Source organism: Typopeltis vanoorti, chromosome 23, assembly GCF_054136105.1.
Source record: "Typopeltis vanoorti isolate ZY-2024b chromosome 23, IOZ_Tvanoo_1.0, whole genome shotgun sequence".
Lineage (NCBI taxonomy): Eukaryota > Metazoa > Arthropoda > Arachnida > Uropygi > Thelyphonidae > Typopeltis > Typopeltis vanoorti.
In genome coordinates, this window is record NC_143571.1 from 77,829,189 (window position 1) to 77,852,910 (window position 23,722).

A 23,722-nucleotide genomic window follows, 5' to 3' on the forward strand; every position below is an offset into this window, starting at 1 on the left:
ATGAGAGGAGATTGGCCCTAAGATCCAAAGAAAATCCTAGGGAATTTTTTAGCTATGTGGCCAGTAGGAGGAGAAATGACTGTGGAAGAATGATATTGTGGGATAAAAATGGGAATAGAGTGACTGATGCAGAGGACATAGTGGAATTGTTCAATGAACACTTTATTGGAGTATTTCATCCTGGAGGAGTCAGTTTTAATGCTAGAGGGATAGGACAGGTTCGAGGTCAGGAGGAGAGTGTGTTTCAGATACTGAGAACTCTGGATGTCAATAAAGTTTTGGGACTGGATGGTATTTCACCATGAGTTTTGAGAGAATGTGCTAGGGAACTGACAGTGCCTAACCTGGCTTTTCAATGAAAGTCTGGCTTCAGCAGAGGTGCCCAGGGAATGGAAGGAAGGTAAGATAGTGCCATTGCATAAGGGTGGTAACAGACTGGAAGTGTTTAATTATAGACCAGTCTGTGTGTCATCAGTAGTTGTTAAGATCTTGGAGAAAGTAGAGAGGGACCGTATACAGCACTGGGCAGATGAGGGTAATGTTATCCGTGAGAGTCAACATGGATTTGTGAAAGGGCGCTCTTGTTTTAGCAATATGCTAGCCTTTTATAATAAAGTTACAAGAACATTAGATGAGGGAAAGGCATATACTGCAATTTTCTTATACTTAGCAAAATCATTTGACAGGGGGCCACATGATAAGCTGATATTTAAGTTGCAACACATGGGTCTGGATGTCAGATTGGTCAACTGGATTCAGGATTGGCTGTCTGATAGGTATCAGAGAGTTGTGTATGGTGGAGCAGTTTCAAGGAGATAGAAGGTTACGAGTGGGGTCCCACAGGGCTCAGTACTAGGACCTATATTGTTTAACCTTTATATCAATGACATTGCCAGTGGATTGCAAGGGGATATTCAGTTGTTTGCGGATGATGCAAAGCTGGGAAGGATTATTAGTAATAGTGCAGATGTGGTAGCCCTGCAAGAGGATTTGAATAAGCCAGATAGATGGGCAAATGAATGGGGGTGTCAGTTTAATGCAGCAAAATGTAAGGTCTTGAGGTTTGGGAAACATCGATGGGATGCTGCATACTCTATGGGAGGAGTTATACTGGAGGAAGTTGGGGAGACAAGAGATCTGGGGTTGATGATTGATAGAAACCTGAAGTTTAGGGGACATATTGCAAAGGTGGTGAAGGTAACACAGAGGATTGCTGCAATTATGAGAAGGACACTGACCTGCAGAGATAAGAGGGTTATCATTCCGTTGTATAAGTCTCTGATCAGACCACGCTTGGATTATTGTTCCAGGATTTGAAGGGGATAAATTAACTGTGGAAAAGATACAAAGACGGATGACAAAGATGGTCTCAGGACTGTACAAGGATAGTTATGAGAATCGGCTGAGGGAATGTGGACTGCAGAGTTTGGCGGATAGAAGAAGGAGAGGTGATATGATTGAGACTTTTAAACTGTTGAGAGGTGGTTACAGGGTTGACACTGGGGAGTTCTTTCACTTGGTTGAACAGCGGGAAGGAGTGATGACAAGAGGCCATCCCTGGAAGTTACGAAAGGAAACTGTGAGCAAGAGGGTGAGGAGTGGTTTCTTTGCATGGAGGGTGGTTGAGCCATGGAATGCATTGCCTAATAGAGTGGTGAGGGTGAGAACGGTAAATGAGTTTAAGGAGTGGTATGATAGACTTTGTGTTTCTTAGGGGGAGCCTCCCCTCGATGAGTCTTGACAGACTTTATGTTCTTAGGAAGGACCTCCCAAGATGAGTCTTTTGACTCCATGGAGGCCTGAATAATAATAATAATAATAATAGTTAGTCATTCTCAGATGTTTAGATTCACGAAGAGGGGGCTTTCTTTCAATCTGTTGAGCCGTAGTTCTGATATGTCATTATGTATAGGCAGTTCAGTATTTTGTCATATTCTCATAATAGAGCATCACATCTTAATAATCTGAAGTAAATGGTTATGAAGTAAATTGTTGTGTACATATTTTCAGCTAGTTTAAATATTATGCAGCAGTTTTGAAGAAGAGATACTTTCGCTATAGTTTCATCATTCAAAACACGTATAGGTAGACGCATCAAAGGTAATTTTCACACAGTAAGGTATTAAATTGGTGTCTCAGCACCTCTTTAAGAAGGCTAAAAAGTTCAGACTTAATGGTGAGTTTTGTTAAGGAACATAAAGTCTGTCAAGACTCATCGAGGGGAGGCTCCCCCTAAGAAACACAAAGTCTATCATACCACTCCTTAAGCTCATTGACCGTTCTCGCCCTCACCACTCTATCAGGCACTATTCACAAATGTATCACTAATTGAAACCCTTAATCTGCTAAAGTCACACTTTCCCACTGATATATTTGAACTATTTAAATTCACAATACACGCAGGATATTTCACATGGAAAGGGAAAATATACAAACAATTAGATGGAACAGCAATGGGCTCCCTCCCCTTTCTTCCCCTTAGCCCACTTCTACATAGAACACCTGAAAAAACTAGCTATCGATACAGCCACACTCAAACCAATGCTTTGGCTACGCTATGTTGATGGTGTGCTTGGTATTGGGCTACATGGCCCAGGAACATTGGATACATTCTTAGCACATTTAAATAGCCAACATCCAAAAATCCACTTTACAATGAAACTGAAAGCTGAATGCCCTTCCTGGATACACTAATCACGTCTTCCAGATAGTTCCTTATCATTCTCAGTTTTTATCTCTCTGTATGCATGGGTTTTCTAAACCCACACATACAGGGAGATATTAACACAATCACACCATCACCCTTCTCAACAGTATGGTATCTTAAAAACGCTAACCCACAGAGCGAGAACAATCTGTTCCAATGACAATGTTCTTGCTGCTGAACTGGCTAAATTACACCACACCTTCTTGGCCAATGGCTGTAATCTTCATAAGATAAACAAAATACTAAATGCTCCCAAAGAAACCCCTCCCACTATCCACCACAAAGAACTACAACAAAACAGTCACCATCCCATACATTAAAGGCACATCAGAAAAGATATCTAGAATTCTCAATAAACATCAACACACACTGTATTCAGACTGTGTGTCAAATTAGCAACTCTAATCCGTTCACCCATGGATAGCATCCCCCCCCCCTTTATTACATCCAGGAGTCTATGAAGTACCCTGCTCGTGTGATCAAGCTTACTACAATCAAACAGGAAGAACTGTGGACATCCGCATCAGTGAACATAAAAGATACATCCGGCACTATTGCTATGGTAAGTCGGGCCTAGCAGACCATGCTTTGGTCTGCTAGGCCCGACCCCTGCACACAGGATCAACTGGAAGAAAACAAAAGTACTGCACAGAAGCCTTGAAACATACTCTGAATCTCAACAAATATGGCTGTATAAATTTGCCTAAGATTTGGAGGACAGTTATCTTAAGACATAACTAGTACCTGCTTTCTCTCTTTTTTTTTTTATTTTTTAGATAGAGGGCGCCTAATTAGGCCTTCAGTCTTTGTGTTGTTGCTACAAATTTTTAAACTAGTCCCTTTGTTACACCATGTTGTTGTGGTCTCGCATACTGTGACAAACTGTGTTTTTGTGCTCTGAAGATGCTGGTTATAACACCAGCGAAATATCAGCAATAAGTCAATAAATAATTATTTACTTATAATTCTGTGTTCTGGTATATACCGTCAAAATTAAACAACATTCTCTAAAATCTTTACCACCATTACAGACAGAGATACTAATGTCAGCTGTTAGACAATCACTTTTTATCATACATTCTTTCCATTTCTGTGGATCTTTCCTGAGCTGCGACTGAAATTATACAACCAGTCAATGCATAACCAGTTCAGCTGCACATTCCTTTAGCATATATGCTGATATTCCATCCTTCTTTATTGCCAAATTCTTTTCCAGATGTCACAACAGCTATACAATCTCCTTCTCATATTTCAATTTCTTCTTTCTCATTTTTTGAACAATCGCATCTGCTTCAGAAACAAGCATACCATCTGCATTCAATAAAGTATTCTTCCATATTCATTCTTTCTTTTTGCAGCATGAAGCTATGCAGGATAAACTAAAATTCTTTTGGTTTATCCTGCATAGCCAATGTCCTTTCATATTCTGATTTACCTTTTCATAATAAAATATTTCTAACTTTTCCAGCCCAAGCTTTATATATTTCGGAACTCCTCACACCTTTATTTTCACAATATTCCTTCCATATCATCATCTTCTGGATTCGTTGCTGAATAAGGTCACACATTCATTTGTTCTTCAAACTCTAGGGAAACATTCAGATACTACATCATATATGTATCTTTTCAAAGTCTCCCATGCGCTCCTGATATCCCCTATTCAGTACACCTGATGCCATGAGACCAAACATAATATTCTCCCAAGTTTCTGTCCTAATTGGAACATCTATATACTTAGTTACCTATCAGTACAGCATGATCATATACTTGTTCCTATAACAAGTTTGGCAACTTTCATTCATTTCAAATATTAATATGAATCCTTATGAATAGAGTATAACTATCAATTAAATTATCTGAGCAAATGCTTTAAATACCATAAATATATCAAAGATTTCTAGAATGTTAAAGTACATATCTAAGGGTATCCAAATATATCCAGCAATCCAGTGATTGTTGAGGACTCAGGGTAATAAACAATGAATTACTTTTTCACATAAGGATAAATATGTAAGAGAAGATGAAAATATATTCTGAAACTTAAGAAATGCACAAGTGAGCCGTGCTCTATAACACAACATTGTGCTTTCTTGTTATTCCAATAGTGCTCTAAAAATATTTAAAAAAATTATGTAAAGAAATATTTTCTCTACGTCAAAAAATAAAACCTAAACATTTAAAACTAATTAAGACAGGAGAAGTCTGATATTTGTATATAGTATACTATATATATATTATATTTTTAGCTGCTGTAGCGCAATTGGAAGAATAGCGGAACATTGCACCCTTCGATTGGAAAAGACCTGGGTTTGATCCTTGTCATGACAAGAGGAACCTTTATATGGACTTTTTCAGTAGAAGGTGAGTTAACCAATCTCATACAGTGGTAGCAGGGTTTTTTCTCCCAGAAACTCAGGTTTTTCATCCTGCATACAGACAAATCGCCTTCAGAACACGCGCATACAGACAAAAAATACTGTTGTTGCTGATGATGGGCAACAGATGGCATTGAAGGTAGTAGTAGTGTCATAGTTGGAGAATTAAGTAGTAGTGGAGAAGAGGAGACGTATTTAGCGAAGTAGAGTAGTGTGCCCTCCCACGATGAGTCTTTGAACTCCCTGGAGGTGTCATGTAATAATAATGTAACCCACCAGACATAGTAGTGGACTTATTATTAAACTTGTGACAAACCACCATGAATCTATATGAAAACAAGAAATTAATGAAAGAATTTTTTTAAATTATTAAAATACTTATGGTGAGAGGAAATATAATTCCACAAGAAGGAAATAAAACAGCTGATAGAAGACTGATAGTTCAAGAATGGGAAGAGTTTAGAATATTAAGTTACTTTGATTTTAATAAGGCTGGGATATCGACACATATATTACAGGAATATGTGAAAGAGCTGACAGTGCCTTTGACTTGGTTGTTCAAGAAAGTCTGGCAATAAGAACAGTCCAAAAATGTAGAAAGAAGGAAAAACAGTGCCACTGCACAGGGGAGAATCCAAGTCGCAGTGTCAAAATCTAGGCTATTATGTATATCAAGTGTAGTAATTAATTAATTACCGTGTGATGATACAGTGTAAGTTCCCTTTACAGGAATGTATGGCAGCATCTAAGTCCCCCCAAATTTTATCCGGGCTCCGGAACCAGCATAGCTAATGAATCAGGTCTATGGCTTGGTCAGTATTACTGACTGTAATCTGTGTGTGTCCACGGCCGGTTTGCCTGCTTGCGGGATGAAAAACCCCAGATAAACTGCGGGAAAAAAACACTGTTGTCCATGCCCAAGACCAGCTAACTTGGCTATGGCTGAGGAAGATCCTTAAGTTCCTCACGTCATCGCCGGTAATCGAACCTAGGATCTTTCCCCAGGCATATGGTTGCGAAGCGCAAAGCCACTAGGCTAACCGTGTAGACAGCGTAGTAATGAAAGTGTTAGAGAAGCTTGTTAGACAAAATACAAACTGCACTGCCCCCCCCCCCCAAAAAAATGAAAAAAAGAAAAAGGAAGAAATACTAGGAATTTTTCCAAAAATCTTTTCCTAATTAAAATTCATTCTTTTTCTTTATGTTGTGTTGTGTCTTCTATTTCTATACTACTTATGAATTAGCGATCATTGCATATGCTCAGTCATAGGTCGTATGCGATGCGTAGTGTGTATTCTCAAATCAAATTTAAATTTGTACTCAACTCCCCCCCCCTCCCGAGATTAAATCCTGAGTGTGCTACTGATACACACACGCATTTATTTTCATATAACACAAATATTATTTATATCAGAAATATATGATAAATTATAACGTGTTAATTAAAATCTGCAAATGTTATTTTCAGTCAAATTTAAATTTTATTCTCTATATTCCCTTAGCATTTGTTCTCCCAATATAAGAAAAAACATCAACTTTTTAAGCTATGATCTTGTAAAAAAAAAAAAAAAACTTTTAAAACATCAATATTAACGAAGCTGGTGATTGGGGGGAAGGGAGGGGAGAAGATTGACTCATTCACAAAAGCAGTTTAGTAACATTGCTTGTAAACATCTTACTATTAAGAGTAGGAAAATATGCTAAAAACCACAAATCCCAGTGTTATTTTAAAAGGACATAAAAATTCTACTTAAAATTTGGTTCAATGGTGTTGACTTGCTGACTTTCAGAACTATTAATGAAGAAAAGTCATGAAGTAAAGAATAAGCCTAAAACACCAGGTGAAAAATGGGTCTAAAACAATTGAGTATGGGTGTTGAAATTTTTTTCACTTGGTTAAACTATAAATTAGAAATACTAAGAAAGAGTATTCTTGATTTATTCCAGCTTGGATAAATGATTAAATGATGAATATAATTTCTTGATATCTTTAATTAATAGTTTAACCAGGTTAAAAAAAAAAAAAATTCAACATCTATCTCTAATCCAGAGTAATTTAATAATAAGGTGATACACCTTTTCACCACTTATATATGGGAAATATATTACTTCTACCTCTCACAGATTGTCCCACAGAGGTGGTGGCACTGCTGTTTTCATTAAGAATTACATCAGTCATCACTCTGTAAATATCCCACCTACTACTAGTCTTGAGGTTACTGGCATAGAGATTCTCACAAGCTTGGCTGGTAAACTAAAAATCTTCGCAGCATATAATCCTCCACAAAAAATATTACTGTTCTCAGATCTGAATGCTGTATTGGACATCAGGGAGCCTGTCATCATGGCCGGCGATTTAAACTTTAAGCATCCTGTCTGGAATAGCCGTTCTACCAATAAAAACGGACACGTGCTAGTTAACTATACAGGATCCAACAACGTGGTTGTGGCTGGTCCCACTGAACCTATCAGCCCGATCACAACACATATGATCGGGCTGATGTCTTGAACATAGTCATACTACAGAATGTAAAACTCTAGTACAGTATAGTGACACTTACTGATCTATCGTTCAATCATAATCCAATACTTTAAAAATTGGGAAACCCCCACTCATTCATACCACGGGAAAGGTTATCCACGGTACTACCGAAATATATTGGTCCTGTGCCGCTTATAAAATCCAAAAATGAAATTGAAACAGCTGTAAAAGATCTAACTCAACAAATTAACACAGCCTGTGCAGCAGTTACTACTTCCACAACTATCTTCAAGACCCAACCACTTGCCAGAAGATATCATGAACCTGATCAGGGAGAAAAACAAAGCAAGAAAGTGATATCACAACACTCGAGCATCACAAGACAAACAAATCTTAAACAGACTCACCTCTGCAGTGAGAGATGCCTTTACAGCACATAGAAGAAGCCTCATCCACACTGATGCAGATAAAGCCAAAGCAATAGCAAAAAATTTAGAAAAACAATGTAAACCCTCATATGACCATCTCGACTTCAATCACATATATAAGATCCACTGACATGTCAGATGTTCACTCAAATCTTCTGTCTCATGCTTCAGCCAAACTGCACCCACATCACCTGCAGAAATATATGATATAATCAAGAAGTTAAAGAACAAAAAGGCTCCCAGACCTGACGGCATCACTAACAAGATGATAAAGCTACTACCTTGCACAGCTATTGTACATCTGACAAACATAATAAAGTCCATCCTTCACTACAAACATTTCCCTTCCTACTGGAAGCTGCCAGACATAATGCCAATCCATAAGTCTGGAAAAGATCAAAGTTACAGACCAATCAGCCTCATCTCAAATCTAGGCAATATTGCTGAGAAGTTATTCTTATCAGATTCCAAGAATCAGTACACAAGGTAAACATTCTTCCTGAGGAGCAGTTTGGGTTCCGTCAATTTCACAGTACCACGCTACAGATATACAGATTAGTGGAATATGTCACTACGGGATTCAACCGGCATCAATGCACTGGGGCTGTTTTCCTTGACATAGCCAGTGCATTCGATAAGGTTTGGCATTATGGTTTGTTATACAAACTGATATCAACTGGAATACAAATGGGAATGATTCATCTAATTAAATCATATCTTTATGATAGGCGCATGCAAATTAAGATAAACGGTACAATATCAACACAAAAATGCATCTTGGCTGGAGTCCCACAAGGATCCTTACTGGCACCGATTCTGTTTTCCTAATACTAATATGTGTGATATTCCGCAAAACCCATTGTCATCTATAAAAGCCCTATATGCGGATGATAGAGCGATATTAGCCAGATCTTTGAAGCCACATCTAGCTATCAAGAAACTGCAGGAAAACCTACTGCTAATCGAACAATATTTCACCGTGCTATTCGCCAGAAGATCAATGCTTCCTAAAGGAGACATCTTCCTAATTAATACAAAAATCCCATGGCTAACTGAGATCAAATATCTTGGTGTACTACTGGACAGAAAGCTGACTTTCAGCTCCCATATCAAAATTCTCTATGCAAAGATATCAAAAATCATAGCCCAGCTCTATCCTCTAATTAACAGGAACAGTAAGCTGAACACCAGAATCAAACTACTTATATATAAATTGATGGTTTGTCCTATACTCACCTACGCTTCTCCAGCTTGGAGCCGTACTGCTAATATTAATATTCTCAAGCTACAATGTGTGCAAAATAAATGTCTACGAATGATCCTAAACGCACCATGGTTCGAACAAACTGTGCAACTTCATCGGGACACAAATGTCCCTTATATTTACACTTTAATGCAGACTATAGCAACTAAGTTCTTCTCAAAAGCATCTGTTCACCCTAACAAACTGATTCAACTAGCTGCAAATTAGGATGCAACAGATTACTTCAAACACAAGAGACCAAAAACCATCTTAAACTTCAATTCTGATGACTAATCTTCAAGCCTATTGCTCGCCCTGAGTGGGCGAGCAATAGGCTCATGAATTTTCCCACTCACAGTTTCCTCACCAGATAGCGGGGAATATGAAAAGCATTTGCTTCACGTCAGTAACGTTGTTGTTGTTACTTCTACCTTGATATTTCTGGGTCTGGCTCCCAATGATGGTAGTTGTATCGAGAGGTTCTGCACAGTGGCTGGTTTTAGCCTGTCACTGTAACAACGTTGTTGTTGTTACTTCTACCTTGATATTTCTGGGTCTGGCTCCCAATGATGGTAGTTGTATCGAGAGGTTCTGCACAGTGGCTGGTTTTAGCCTGTCACTGAATAGAATTCCTGTCCAGGAGTGATTCAGATGAGGTGATAAGAGTGATGAGTTTAGTAGTGATCCTTTGGGGTCACTCAGTGAAATTTGGAGTGATCTTGTAGATCACTCAGAGTTTTTGGAGAGGTATCCCTGCACTTTGACATACCTCAATAAAGTTTGAAACTGGTCTGGGTTGTGGCCCTTCCCATAACACACCCAAAAGGATGTGTGCTTTGCAAGATGGAATACTAAGGCAAGTGATGTGAAATCTCGTTAGCCTCCATATCTCATTAGTGCCCAGAAACTTCACGTAAACTTTGTTTGCTTACATTTGGATAAAGGATTAAACCAAGAATATAATTTCTTGGCATCTTTAATTTAATGAACAATGGGATTACCACTGAGGGTTATTAAAACAGAACAAAAATTATTCAACAATGCAAATTAAATTTTGAATTAGATAATAAGGTGACATATTATAATTGATATTTCGGTCACTTCACGATCAATTATTCTTCAATTATCTATCATAAAATTTTAGGAATTTGGGATGTTTTGACACTTTAGCATCCTTTCTCAAATAAGTCCTTACTAAGTGCAGTTTGTTAAACATACATTTTTTTTATAAGTATAAGAAGACTTTCACAAATATCCATGCTACAGTGGGATCCTAATCCACAGCCTGTTATTGGATGGCAAAGACACTATCTATCTATCTATCTACTACCAAACAGGTCAGCAAACTATTATGATTATCATTATTGTTATTATCCCAAGACCACTATGGAGTCAAAGACTCATCGCAGGAGGTGCCTTTGTCATACACACACTCATCATACCATGCCTTAAACACACTCAAATTCTCTACAGACACTACTTGAAACACACTCTCAGGCAATGCATTCCAATCATTCACAACTCTCCATGCAAAAAGCCTGCTTCTCACTCCCTTGCTTACACCCACCTTATACAGTTTCCTGGATTGACCTCTCATTTTCCCACCATTTTATGAAAAACAACTTCAATGTTAATCCTATAACAATCCCTTACCAACTTGTATGCATCTATCACCCCTCTTTCTCCTATCCACTAGGCTCTGCAAATTGCATCTTGTCAATATTTCTTCATACTCAACATTCCACTTACCAGAAACTACATTAGTGAATTCCCTCTGGACCCTTTCCAATATATCTTCATCCTTTTGAAATCCAGGTGACCAAAATCTGTGCACAATAGTCTATATGTGGCATAATCAGGGCCTTATACAATGGATCCAGAATCTCATTGCTTCTACTAGTTGGTGTCCTCCACATCATTGCCAGAATTCATTGTCTTCACTATTTTGGCAATGTGTCCTCTAAATTTTAGATCCTTATCCATCATTACCCCAAGATTTATTTTCTCCACCTCCAACAATATATCCCCACCAAGAGTAAATTATACATACCATCTTTATTTTCCAAAAGTTAAAACCTTACATTTCACAATATTCAACTGGCATCCCTACTCCCATGCCCATTCACTCAGTTTATTCAAGTCTTCTTGTAAGGCCCAGCATCTGCTCTGCTCCTCATTGTTATTCCCAACTTTGCATCATCTGCAAACAACTGGATATCCCCATTCAAATCTTCCCCAATATCATTAACAATCAAACAGGTTAAACAGCAATGGCCCTAAGACAGACTGCTGAAGCACACTACTAGTGACTTTCCTCTTCTGGAATACTGCTCCCCCATACACAACTTGCTGATACCTATTCAACAGCCAATCCAGGTGACCAAATGCATTATCTAACCCCATCCACTTTACTCTGACTATCAACTTATTATCATGAAGTAATCTAAGAAAAGCTTTTGCAAAATCTAAGCATACTACTGTGTATCCGTCTTCCTCATCCAATGCTGTCATGTTTGTAATAAGTAAATAGATTACTAAAATATGACATCCCTTTAGCAAATCCATGCTGTCCCCCCACGATCCATAACCCAATTCTGGATCCTGGTTATCAATAGCCTCTCCAACATTTTAACCACAACACAACAGAACTTGAGTTCTGTCACCTCCTTTATGGAGCAGTACAATCTTTTTTGAAACATCCCAAATTCCTAAAAATTTATGATAGATAATCAAAGAATAACTGATCATCAAGTGACAGAAATATCAATTATAATATGTCACCTTATTATCTGTTATTCAGAATTTAATTTGCATTGTTGAATAATTTTTGTTCTGTTTTAATAACCCTCAGCAGTAATCCCATTGTTCATTAAATTAAAGATGCCAAGAAATTATATTCTTGATTTAATCCTTTATCCAAGCGTAAGCAAACAAAGTTTACATGAAGTTTCTGGGCTACTTGTATATGGAGGCTAATGAGATTTCACATCACTTGCCTTAGTATTCCATCATGCAAAGCACACATCCTTTTGGGTGTGTTATGGAAAGGGCCACAACCCAGACCAATGAAATAGCACAATCTTTTTTTTCTTTCTTCCTTCCACTCCTTTGGAACTTGACCCATTGTAAGACTCATATTAAACAAATATGCCAAGGCAGATGTTAACTCCTTGGCACATTCCTTCAAAATAAGTAGTTATATATCATCAAGTCCAACAGCCTTATTAACATCACGTTTCCTCAATTCCTCATATACCTCTTGCTCACTCACTGTCAGTTTCTCCTCCTCATCATCCACTGCTCTTAAACCCTCCATGATGTCACATTCACAAGAATGAGAGACCTTTATAAACTTCTCATTAAATAATTTAACTATATTCTCTGCAGCAGTTTTCCTTATACCATTTTCTCCAATCAATATTATCGTACCATTTTTTTATTATTATTATTGCTGGCTCCATATCAAAAGAATTCCCTAAAGTTTTTTTTTTTTAAAGCTTCATTAGCTAACTGCTGCTCATATTGCACTTTTTGCTAGCCTTACTGCATCACTTCCTTGCCTGTTCTTCGTAGTCCTCATGAAATTAATTATTATCACTCATCTTATGTTGCCTCCATAATGTCGTTTTTTTCTTATGCTTAACCTCTTCATTCATTTCACACCTACCTTATTTAACCTTCTGAACTTTGGCATATATTTAGACATTGCTTCTATTAGATAGTTCTCAAATAGCCCAAGCAGCATTGATCTCCTTTTTACCCAGCTCTTCATTCCATGCTACCAAGCTGTCTCCTGAACTTCTGATAATCACCAGCCTTGCAGTTAAACATATACCTTTCCTCATAGAAGTCCTCAAATAGCTGACAACCACCCAAAGATGTGAGGATATTTCATGCTATAAATTCAAATAATAAAGGCCATAAAAAATGTGTTTCCTAGACTACACATGATGTTAAAAGAATCTGAGAATAATACTAGGGCCCCCAGGTAATCACTTCATGGTCACTCTCACCAAATGGAGGGAGATTGACATTCATAATGACATCCAATGATGAGATAATCAAATCAAATCTAAGACCCTCAATCCTCGCATGTCCTCTGTTTACATACCGTCTGAGGTAGTTATCCCTCAAAAACTTGTGAATGATTTTCTTAATTTTCTTCCAAATTAAGATTTGAATTTTCATTTCATAGATGATATACATAGCAGAAAAAAAAAAGTAAATAAATAAAAATTAATTTCAATAATATAACTATATAAAATATTGTATAATGTTAAATATGTCAATATTGCATGCATGCTCACCAAGGCATCTGTAAGGTTTCACCCAGTGACTTGCTTTGCATTTCTTCTGGCCTACTTTGCACCAATTCTCAATCTTATAATAACGACTGGATTCCACTATGTTGCTTATCTCCTTCTTTGGATAAACCTGTAAAAAGCAAAAACATTATGTGTATAATGTTCCATATTTTGTATTCATTTATACTATAGTATTATTTTAGGCTGTAGTGAGTCAGAAGACTATTTGTAGGAGATCCACTTTATTATTATTATTATTATTATTACACTCTCCATGGGATCAGCAGACTCATCACGGGAGGTTCATTCAACTGACAACATATTTATCATATAGAATCTTAATATCCTTAACACTCCTTGAATTAACAACACATTCTGGTAATGTGTTCCATTCAATGACAATTTTCCATGTAAAAAATCTGCTCCTCACCACACTTTTAAACAACTTCCAGGAATGACCTTTGGTTCTTCCCCTCTCACCATCCATTCATCTTATAATCCCCCTCTGAATTAATCTGATATCTTTTATCACTGACCATCATCTTTTAGTCAATACATTCCATTTGCTCACCATTCCTTTAAAAAAAAAAAAAAAAAAAAAAAAAACTATCCTTAATCAAACATTATGAATATATTTAAATTCAGGTTGTTACAATGTAGATTAACAGGAAGAACTCAGTTATCAGATGAAAGTTCACAAAAATGAGAGATTAGTTTGTCAGAGAGGTTTGGTGAAATATGCATTTAGATGACAGATCTTGGCAGACTACTTGAAACAACTTATTTCAGCTGCTTTATATAAAAAATGCTAAAATATAGACCTTATAAAACATTTCACAGGCCTTTATCGAGAAACTTTTTTAATGACAGGGAAAAAAAATTCCCTTTGGTATTTCTAACTTACATAAAAAAATTTCTATATTTCTATTATGTACAAAATGTTCCTTGTGGACACAAGATCCACTATACAATTTAATATAACTACTGAAACACTTTAAAGCAACTTTTCTTTTTAACAAGAGTTAAGAAGGTGAACAAGGTCTGTTTTCCTGGAAGTAGAATAAGCAGACTGACTGAGGCATTGGGTAACTGAGGTAGCAAGTTCGCAAAAGAGTTGGTAGTGGTAGTAAGAACAAATGAAATTTGGTTGGGAACAAGGAGAATGTGAGAATGAATATCAGAAGATTGTTGAGAAGAGTAAAAGATAACAGTATAGTAGGAAAGGTAGTCAGCATGTTGCCCAGGTATGACAGTGATGAGTTAAAATGGCAAGCGAAGATCATGAATGGTATGTTAGCAGAACTGTGCAAGGAGAAAGGAGTGCATTCTGTGAATGTGTGGGATGAATAGAACCGTATAAGAGAGAGACTATTTAAGTGGGGCACAAAACACATGTATTGAAATACATGTGTTTTATTATTATTATTACACTCTCCATGGGGTCAGCAGACTCATCACGGGAGGTTCATTCAAATAGAGGAAAAATCTCAATACAAGAAGTTTTTTTTTTTTTTTTTTTTTTTTTGTGAACATTCAATAGCAACCTGAACTGTACAAATCCAGAAGGAAATCGTAGTATAACAATATGAACTGTACAAATCCAGAAGAAGATTAGTACATAAGGACTTTAGCAGAGTTTATTGTAGTTTTCATTTATTTATTTTTTTATCACTAGAAGTTAGGCTAAGAAAAAGATTAGTTAACAACGTAGAGTTAATTTACCTTTCTAAATTGCAACAGCATATAGCTTGGTTCCTATACACATGTATTCTTCTGATGATGACCTCGATACAGGGGTCAAAACATCAATTGTTATTTTATTAATAATTAGTAAAATAATCATTTCAACACGTGTGTTTTGTGTCCCTAAATTCTTAAATATGAATGCTGATCATCGTGTAACCTTAAAAGAAAGAACTATTTAAGTGGGTTTGATGTCAGTCAACTGGAGGCTGTAGCTGAAAGGGAGAGTAATGACTGCAGTGAATAGATCTGAAGAAAAAGTTTGTGAATGCAAAGGTGAGTAGTGTGAGTGAAGGAAATGAGAGTGAGCAGAAATGCAAGATAGATAGGATAATGGTTGGGGAAGGGGGTTCAGGATGAACACCATGTGAAGTGTAGATGGTGGATGCAGAAGTGAATGTGTAAATAGATAAGAAAAGGCTGAGATGGCCTGGGATTTGGGGGAGGAAGCATTTGTGTCTAGGGACAGTTATAGGATTGGTGGTAAGAGAGGAATGACTGGGGGGGGGGGGGGTATAGAGAAGTCACATCTGAGAGGTGGTCTGTGGGACTTGTTACAGAACTAGAAATGCATTCATCTGCCTTAAAATTGTCAGAATAAGTAAGATGCGTTGATGAGGATGACATCTTGACAGGAATAGGGATGGAAGGCTATGTTTCTCATGAAGACAGGCAAAGGAAAAAAGGAATGAGTACAGTAGATGGTAGCTGAGGAGTTACGTGCATCCAAGGAAGAGATGCAAGGGAGAAATAGTGACAGTGGTTTTGAAGCATTATGCTATGCGGTAGAGGTGGATAGAATGAAATATTTAGTTGATTGTTGCTATAGACCTGATAATTTGGTGGGCAGTGAGAAGGAAATATATAGGCAAATTAGCATGCCAAATAATGGTGATCATTATAGGTGATATTTTAATTATGGTAATTATATAGACTGGAATGAAGAAATGGCACCTGGGTGTAAAGAATGAATTTGCATTTTTGAGAGACAATACCCCAGGCAGTACTTAACAGATGGCACATGTTAAGGGTCTGGTCTTTGATCATCTCATCAGAAGATATTATAATTAGAGGATATGTTATAAATGGGATGTCAAATCTTCCTCTTAATGAGACCAAGAAGAAGATTTGAGCATGAAGTTATCACCTGAGGTGGTTACTAGCCATATGAGGGTTTCTGTGAAAAAGGGATATATGTGGAACTATAAGGCTTGTGATTATGAAAAGCTCAGTGAAGCAGCTTGCAGCTATATTATGGAATAAGGAATTAGATGGAAAGGAGATTGATGCTGCCTGGGCACTACTCAAGAACTACCTGGCAATTTCTGAATGTATAACAAAAGTCAGGAGGTTAAATAAGGTAGGTGTGAAATGGATGAATGAAGAGGTCAGGCATACGATCTGGAAAAAGAAGGAATTATGTAGGGATCACAAGATGAGTAGTAATAATAACAATTAAAATGCTTTTCAATTTTCTGAATGCTCTCCAGGCAAGTTGAACTCTTCTATTTATTTCCTTTTGGAGTCCACGATTTAGATCAATGAGATTACCTAAATATGTATATGAAGAGACTCTTTCCAAGAAACTGTTTTCTATTATTATGTTTTTTGGTGTTACAAAATGATTAAACATGATTTTAGTTTTTTCTCTGTTTATTTTTAGACCAACTTTTCTGCTTTCAGGATATAGGTCTTCTATCGTTATATTAAGGTCTTCTGGATTGTTTGCAAAAATTATATCATTTGCATATCTTAGGTGTGTTAAGTTTCTGTTATTAAATTCGATACCAAGGTTTGTCCAGTTTATATTAATAAATATTCCTTGAAAGACTGCTGTAAACATTTTGGGCGATAGTCTCCTTGTCGAACACCTTTTTTAATTGATATTTTATTACTACTTGTGTAAAGTTGGGTTGTTGTTGTTGCATTGTAGTATATTTCCTAGAGAGGTCCATATATTCTCCAGGAACTCCCTGATTCATTGTCTATCCTATTCAATCCATCAATCACACACACACACAATACCATTTACCTTCAGCAACACCAACAGTATATTATGTCTGTAAATTATGTTCTCTTGGCTGATTTGTCTGTATATGGGATGAAAATCCTGTATTTCTGGGAGAAAAAACCTGCTACTTCCATATGAGGTTGTCTAACTATCTTCAATTGAAAAAGCCCATGTAAAGATTTCTCTCATCACAACGATAATCAAAGTCAAGTCTTTTGAAATTAAAGGGGTCAACATCCTGTTTTTCCAATTCTGCTTCAGAAACAAATACTAAATGCGTGATTTTTCTTTTATGTCATTGATTTTTTGGCAAAGTGTTTTGGCAATAGGAAAATTAAGGGATCTGCACTATGAATTGTTGAGACATCCATCCTATTCCCCAGATTTGGCTCCCTCTGACTTCTATCTCTTCCCAAAACTAAAACTTTTTTAGTTTTATGTCATTGATATGTTTAATCAGTTCATTACTCATTTAAATATGATACAAATGTTGAAATCCCATCTCCCATCTTTTTACTAGCTTTATAAATATACAAGAGTAGTCTGAAAAGTTCTTGGCCTTGACCATAGATGGCGACACCATCGGCAAGATTTTTTTTTCCCTAAGTTGGTACATCTGTCATAAGCATCCATGTGAAATTGCAAGTCATTCTATCAAGTAGTTTGTTTTATCCATTTCAAGAAATACAGACGACACTTTTGTCGTCTGTATTTCTTGAAATGGATAAAATTGAGTATCATGCGGTTATAAAATTCTTTGTAAAAGGTTTAACAGCAAAAGAAATTCATTCATAAAAGTTTATGGGCACTCTTCGCCTTTGTTTTCATAATTAAGAAATGAGCTGCCGAGTTTAAACTAGCCATACCAGCCTTGAAGATGATCCACGTAAGGACGTCCAAAAAGTGTAACACTAGAAATCATTGATCAAGTACACGATATGGTATTGGATGACCGGTGAGTTAAAGTGCATGAAATTGCTGAGACTATAGGCATTTCAAAAGAACGTGTAGGATATATTTTGCATGAAGAATTGCATATGAAAAAGCTTTGTGCAAGAAGGGCGCCGCAGTTGTTCACAGGAGATCAAAAATGCACTTACATGAAAATCTCTGAACAGTGCTTGGAGCGTTTTAACAAGAAAAAAAACTGATTTTGTGCATCGATTTATTACTATGGATGAGACTTGGATTCACCATTACCCACCAGAATCCAAACAGCAGTCAAAACAGTGGATAGAAGTCGGTTGTTCAGTGCCAAAGAAGACAAAGTCGGTTCCATCAGCAGGAAAGGTCATGGCATTGGTATTTTGGGATGTTAAAGGCATTTTGTTAAATAATGGTAAAACAATAACTGGGGAATATTATTTCGATATTTTAACCAGACTAGATGAAAAAATTAGTGAGAAAAGACCCGGTTTGCAGAAGAAAAAAAATCATCTTTCATCAGAACAATGCACCTGCCCACAAAAGTGTTTTGGCAATAGGAAAATTAAGGGATCTGCATTATGAATTGTTGGGACATCCATCCTATTCCCCAGATTTGGCTCCCTCTGACTTCTATCTTTTCCCAAAACTAAAACTCTTCCTCGTTGGTCAGCGTTTTTCTTCGAATCACGAGGTGATTGCAGCTGTAGAGATTTTGCAGATCTTACTGAGAACCACTACAGGGATGGGATAATGGTGCTGGAGCATCGCAGGAATAAATGTATTAGTCTTAAGGAAGATTATGTTGAAAAATAAAAATAATTTTGAAATTATAAATTCGTTTTTTCATTGTTAGGCCGAGAATAATAAATGCTGATAATAACCAACTTTACTTACACAAGAGTAGTATTTGTTGCATGACTTACAATTCCACTGGCAAAAAGATCACTTGCTGTAAAAGAGCTATCTATGGGATTCAAAAACTTTAATGAAACACCCAAGATCATCGTAACCCACTAAAGAATTAAGACAATGCCCAAGAGCACAAGTATGAAGGGTGCCTAAAACTGGCAAATGACATCTCAACCATAAAAATAATTCTCCCCCCCCCACTCTTGAATTTAGGGGTGACATATACTCTAACGATAATTCTGCCAGTACCAGTTATAAGCAATGACAACCACTAATTTTGATAACAATAAAATAAATATAAAATAAAACTACATTCATTCACAAAGTGTAAGTTCAGTAGTATATGTATTGTTTATATGTACCTGCTTAGTTTGATGGAGAAAAGGAATCATTTCACCAGTCCTACAACACATTAAGTTCCAGACCGTGGTATAGTGAATCACTGTCCCCCCCACCACCACACTTGAAGATATTATTAAGTGACACCTTCTAAACATCCAAGGACTCATCATGTAATGGTTTAATAACACTTTTAATAGCTCTCTGAAGGTCACTGGGCCATCCAGCACAACATGACCATTTAAGGTCAACAAAATGAACAAACCACCACCCCAACCCAAACAAAAAACACACAAAAAAATTAAAGGAAATAAAACCAGAAACACGGCTAACGAGTACTAAACACCAGTACATTCCAGATTTGGTGTTTTGGGTTCATTTGAAGCAAGTTGTGCAGTGTTTTTTTCTTCTTCTTTTTTTTTATTTTTTTATTAATACTGTAGTTCTGAAATCAATGTCAATTTTAGTGGACTAACATCTATATAAAGCTCTCATCTTTATATGCATTGATATCTATATAATCTCATACAGAAGTAGCAGTTTTTTTTCCCCTCCCAGAAACTCGGATTTCTCACCTTGCTTATATAAAGGGTAAATTGGCCATGAGAACGTGTGCATGGCAGTGCATTTGTTCCCAGTCTAACGCGTGGTGGCGCGTCGATCACACTGTGAATTTACTTCCGGTAATGACGTCAGGATTGTACCGCCCACTGAGTCACATGGTTTTGTTTCATGTCATACCCAAAAGTTGTTCCATTTCAGCTATAATATTGTCACATTTGTGGATAACTGTACTATTAACTGGTGCACTTTAGCCTGCTACCCATTTCAGTGTTCGATAATTTAATATCATAGTATCTAATATAAGTTTATGATCTTCTTAGATACTTTTTATCTGCCATTATTGACCACAATAAACTAAAATAATAAACAATTTTATAATGCAGAGAAACACCGAAATAGATGCCGCGAACAACAAAATCATAAACAAACTGCGAATTGGTTGAATTCACGGTAGTGTCATATTACTAAAACCGTCGTATTAGCGGTTGTCGTGAATAAAGAGGAGGGAGGGGGTACTCTACTTAGTTTCTAGCAAAGTAACTTTTCTAGTATCTCCACTCTGGTATTAAGCTTTTGTAGCAATGAGACTGGCAATTCCGTCAACCGAATAAGCTTTACAAAAGGCTCTAGCGTTGTGATTCAAACCCAGGTCTTTCAACAAATATTTGCATTTTTGTTGCTTCAAATTTAATGTTCTGTCAGCTAAATAAGACTTTATAAATTCCTCATGTTATGGGATTCAAACATTTTCCAATAAAAAAAAATGCAGTGATATGAAATGTCCTTTTGTAAAAAAAAAATAAAAATAAAAATAAAATAATAATAATGACGTGGGAGGTAATATTGTAAACTCTACTGACTGCCACAATGGGAGATGATAATTCACCAAAGTCAAACAGTAGATTTTCTTTTTCTTCCTGATAACTGATAACTTCTGTTGCTTGATGGATATCAGTCCCGTGGACTCTGATCCCTTCATCGCTATGAATAATTCCCGGTTTAATGGAAGAAATTTTTGAGCACTTGGCTCACCCTAATTAGGGCTGTGTTGAAAGATTTCAATCTGTGATCAGGGCCGCCTTTGGGCGTTTATGTTTCCATCTGTCTTTTTCATCGTAATCTGATGATTCATGAATGAGTAGGATGGGATGGAGTGATGCCTGAGCAAAGTACTTGGTTGCTATCTGGAGGAGAAATGTAGGTATGTCTTGCAGGTTTCCATCTTGATGGAGAATAGTGTTCCTTACAAACCACGGGGCATCAAAGATCATTCGGAAGCATTTGGTTTGGATTAAGGGATAAATTGTAATCGATAAATGGATAAATTGTAATCGTTTGATGTTGCTAGGAGAGGTGTGGCTCCATGCTGGCGAACCATATGTCAGAATAGATCTGATGATTGCTCTGTATATTCTTAATTTGTTTTCAGGACTGACTTTGCTTCTATGGTTGAGTAGAGGGTAGAGCTGAGCTATTGCAGAGTTTGCTTTGTTGCAAGCATGAGAGATGTGGGAGTTAAAGCTGAGATGATTATCTAGTTTGATTCCCAGGTATTTTACTTCTTTTTGCCATGGGATAACAGTATTGAACATCGTGATTGCTCCATGATGGTCTGCTTTCTTCCTTGTAAATAGTATGGCCGTGCTTTTATCTGCATTAACATCAATTCTCCATAACCGAAACCATTTTTCAAGATTCTTTGCTGCAGTTTGTAATCTTTGTGTGGCCAGGTATGGTCTGAGCGATCTGGTCAGTATCGCCATGTCATCCACATAAAATGCCATGATGGTTTATGTTGTGCTTGGGACATCTGAGATAAAAATGTTAAAGAGTAACGCTGATAATAGGGAGCCTTGCGGGACACCTACTGTGATACTTCTTGTAGTTGATCTGAGCCCACGAAGTTTCACTTGAAATTTTCTTTCAAGTTAGTTTTTTTTTCTTTTAGGTAAGAGTCTATGATTTGAATGAGGTTTAGTGAGTATTTTGCAGTAATTAGTTTGTGGATGAGGCCTTTGTGCCACACTTTATCGAAGGCTTTTGCCACATCTAGGAAGATTGCACCTGTATGCCGTCTCCAGTTAAATCCAATAGTTATGTATTCTATAAGTCTGTGGATTTGTTGAGTTGTGCAGTGTCCAGTTTGAAAACCAAATTGTTCTTTTGGGATTAGATCTAGATTGTCTGTTTCACTTTGTAGGCATTTTAGAATTACTTTTTCTGCTATTTTCCCCAGGCCTGACAAGAGGCTGATAGGTCTGTAATTCTGGGGGAACTGAGGTGCTTTCTCTGGTTTGTGGATAAGGATTACATCTGCCTGCTTCCAGCGAGTGGGGAAGTAGTTGAGTCTTAGCATTGCATTAATGATAGCCACTAGATGCATTATTGTTTTGTGAGGGAGTGCTTTTATAATTTTGTTGGAAATCTGATCAGGACCTGGTGCTTTTCTGTTATTGGGGTTCTTGATGATTTGGTATATTTCATTTGGCGTGGTATAGTTTGAATTGTCACGGGTGGTGGAACGATGAAGTGCATAGCGTATTGCTTGTGGATTTTTTCAATGAAGCACAAGTCCGCATGAGTGTAGTTTTGTTGAAATTGCAGCTCCAGAGAGTCTGCAAAAGCTTCTGCTTTTTCATCATCTCGGTAGACTATACCTTTTTCTCCGTGTATTGGTTTTATGTTGGGGTGATCGCTGCGAAAGGCTTTAGTCATTTTCCATAGTGAGTTATCGTCTGTTTTTAAGGAGCTTAGTTTCCTCTCCCATTGCTGATTCTTATGGTCTTTGATTGCATATCGAACTAGGTTTGTTGCTCTGTTAAGCTCTTGTTTAGTGTTGTATGGTACCGACGTCTAATTTTGTTTTTGCTGCAGATAAGCTTTAGAATCTCTTCTGGGAGCAGGTTAGTTTGGGCTGGAACGGTAACGGTGGAGGCTATTGCAAGGCCAGTTTGGATTGTGCTTTCCAGTTTATTGATCGCTATGTCTACTTCTTTGGGTGAGGAAATAGTTGGGACAGGGCCTATGATGTTGCTGAGAGTTGAGATGAGCTTCTTGAGATTTATGTAGGATTGTCCCGAGATGGTTTCTGCTTCTCTGCCTAGGCTAAGCAGAACTGGATTGTGGTCGGAGCTAAGATCGTTAATAACCTGCAACTGGAATTGATGTGGGGTGTTCCTGAAAATGGCGATATCCAGCACGTCGGGTTTGCCCAGTGGTCCGTAGTGTGTTGGTTCAACAGGACCTACTATGGTGATGTTTCTTGTCATCGAAAATTTGTAGGCTCTTCCCATTATTATTGGTGTTTCTGCTGTTCCACGCAGGGTGTTTTACATTTAGATCTCCCGCCACTATTGTTGCTTCGTTTGTGTCAAGGAGCTGGGAGAGGTCTGAGGCTAGAAGTGATTTGCCTGGAGGGTTGTAGACTGAATATAGTTTTAGACTGCCTGTGTTTTTTGTATGTATTTCAATTCCAGTTTCTTCCAGGTTTGTGGTTGCTGATTTCTTGGTCTCATTGTATCTAATGCTTTTTTTAACAAATATAGTAGTTCTGCCCCCTCTGGCATTGAGTCTATCTGATCTTAGCAGTGTGTAGTGCCTTATTTTGGGGTTGTCGCAAGGCCAAAGATGCATCTCATTGACTAAAAGGATGTCTATCTTATATCTTTCAGCAAATTCTTTTAGTTCTAG

General features: G+C 37.2%; 1 protein-coding gene across 2 annotated transcripts in view; it reads right to left on the minus strand.

The window, feature by feature from the left end:
• Window positions 1–23,722, minus strand: part of Appl (amyloid-beta-like protein) — a 260,386-nt gene that overhangs the window by 73,845 nt on the left and 162,819 nt on the right. For both annotated transcript variants that reach the window (XM_090412642.1, XM_090412643.1), the window contains one exon: window positions 13,543–13,669. In XM_090412642.1, the coding sequence (XP_090268768.1) occupies window positions 13,543–13,669 (127 nt within the window). The remainder of the gene's footprint in view (window positions 1–13,542; window positions 13,670–23,722) is intronic.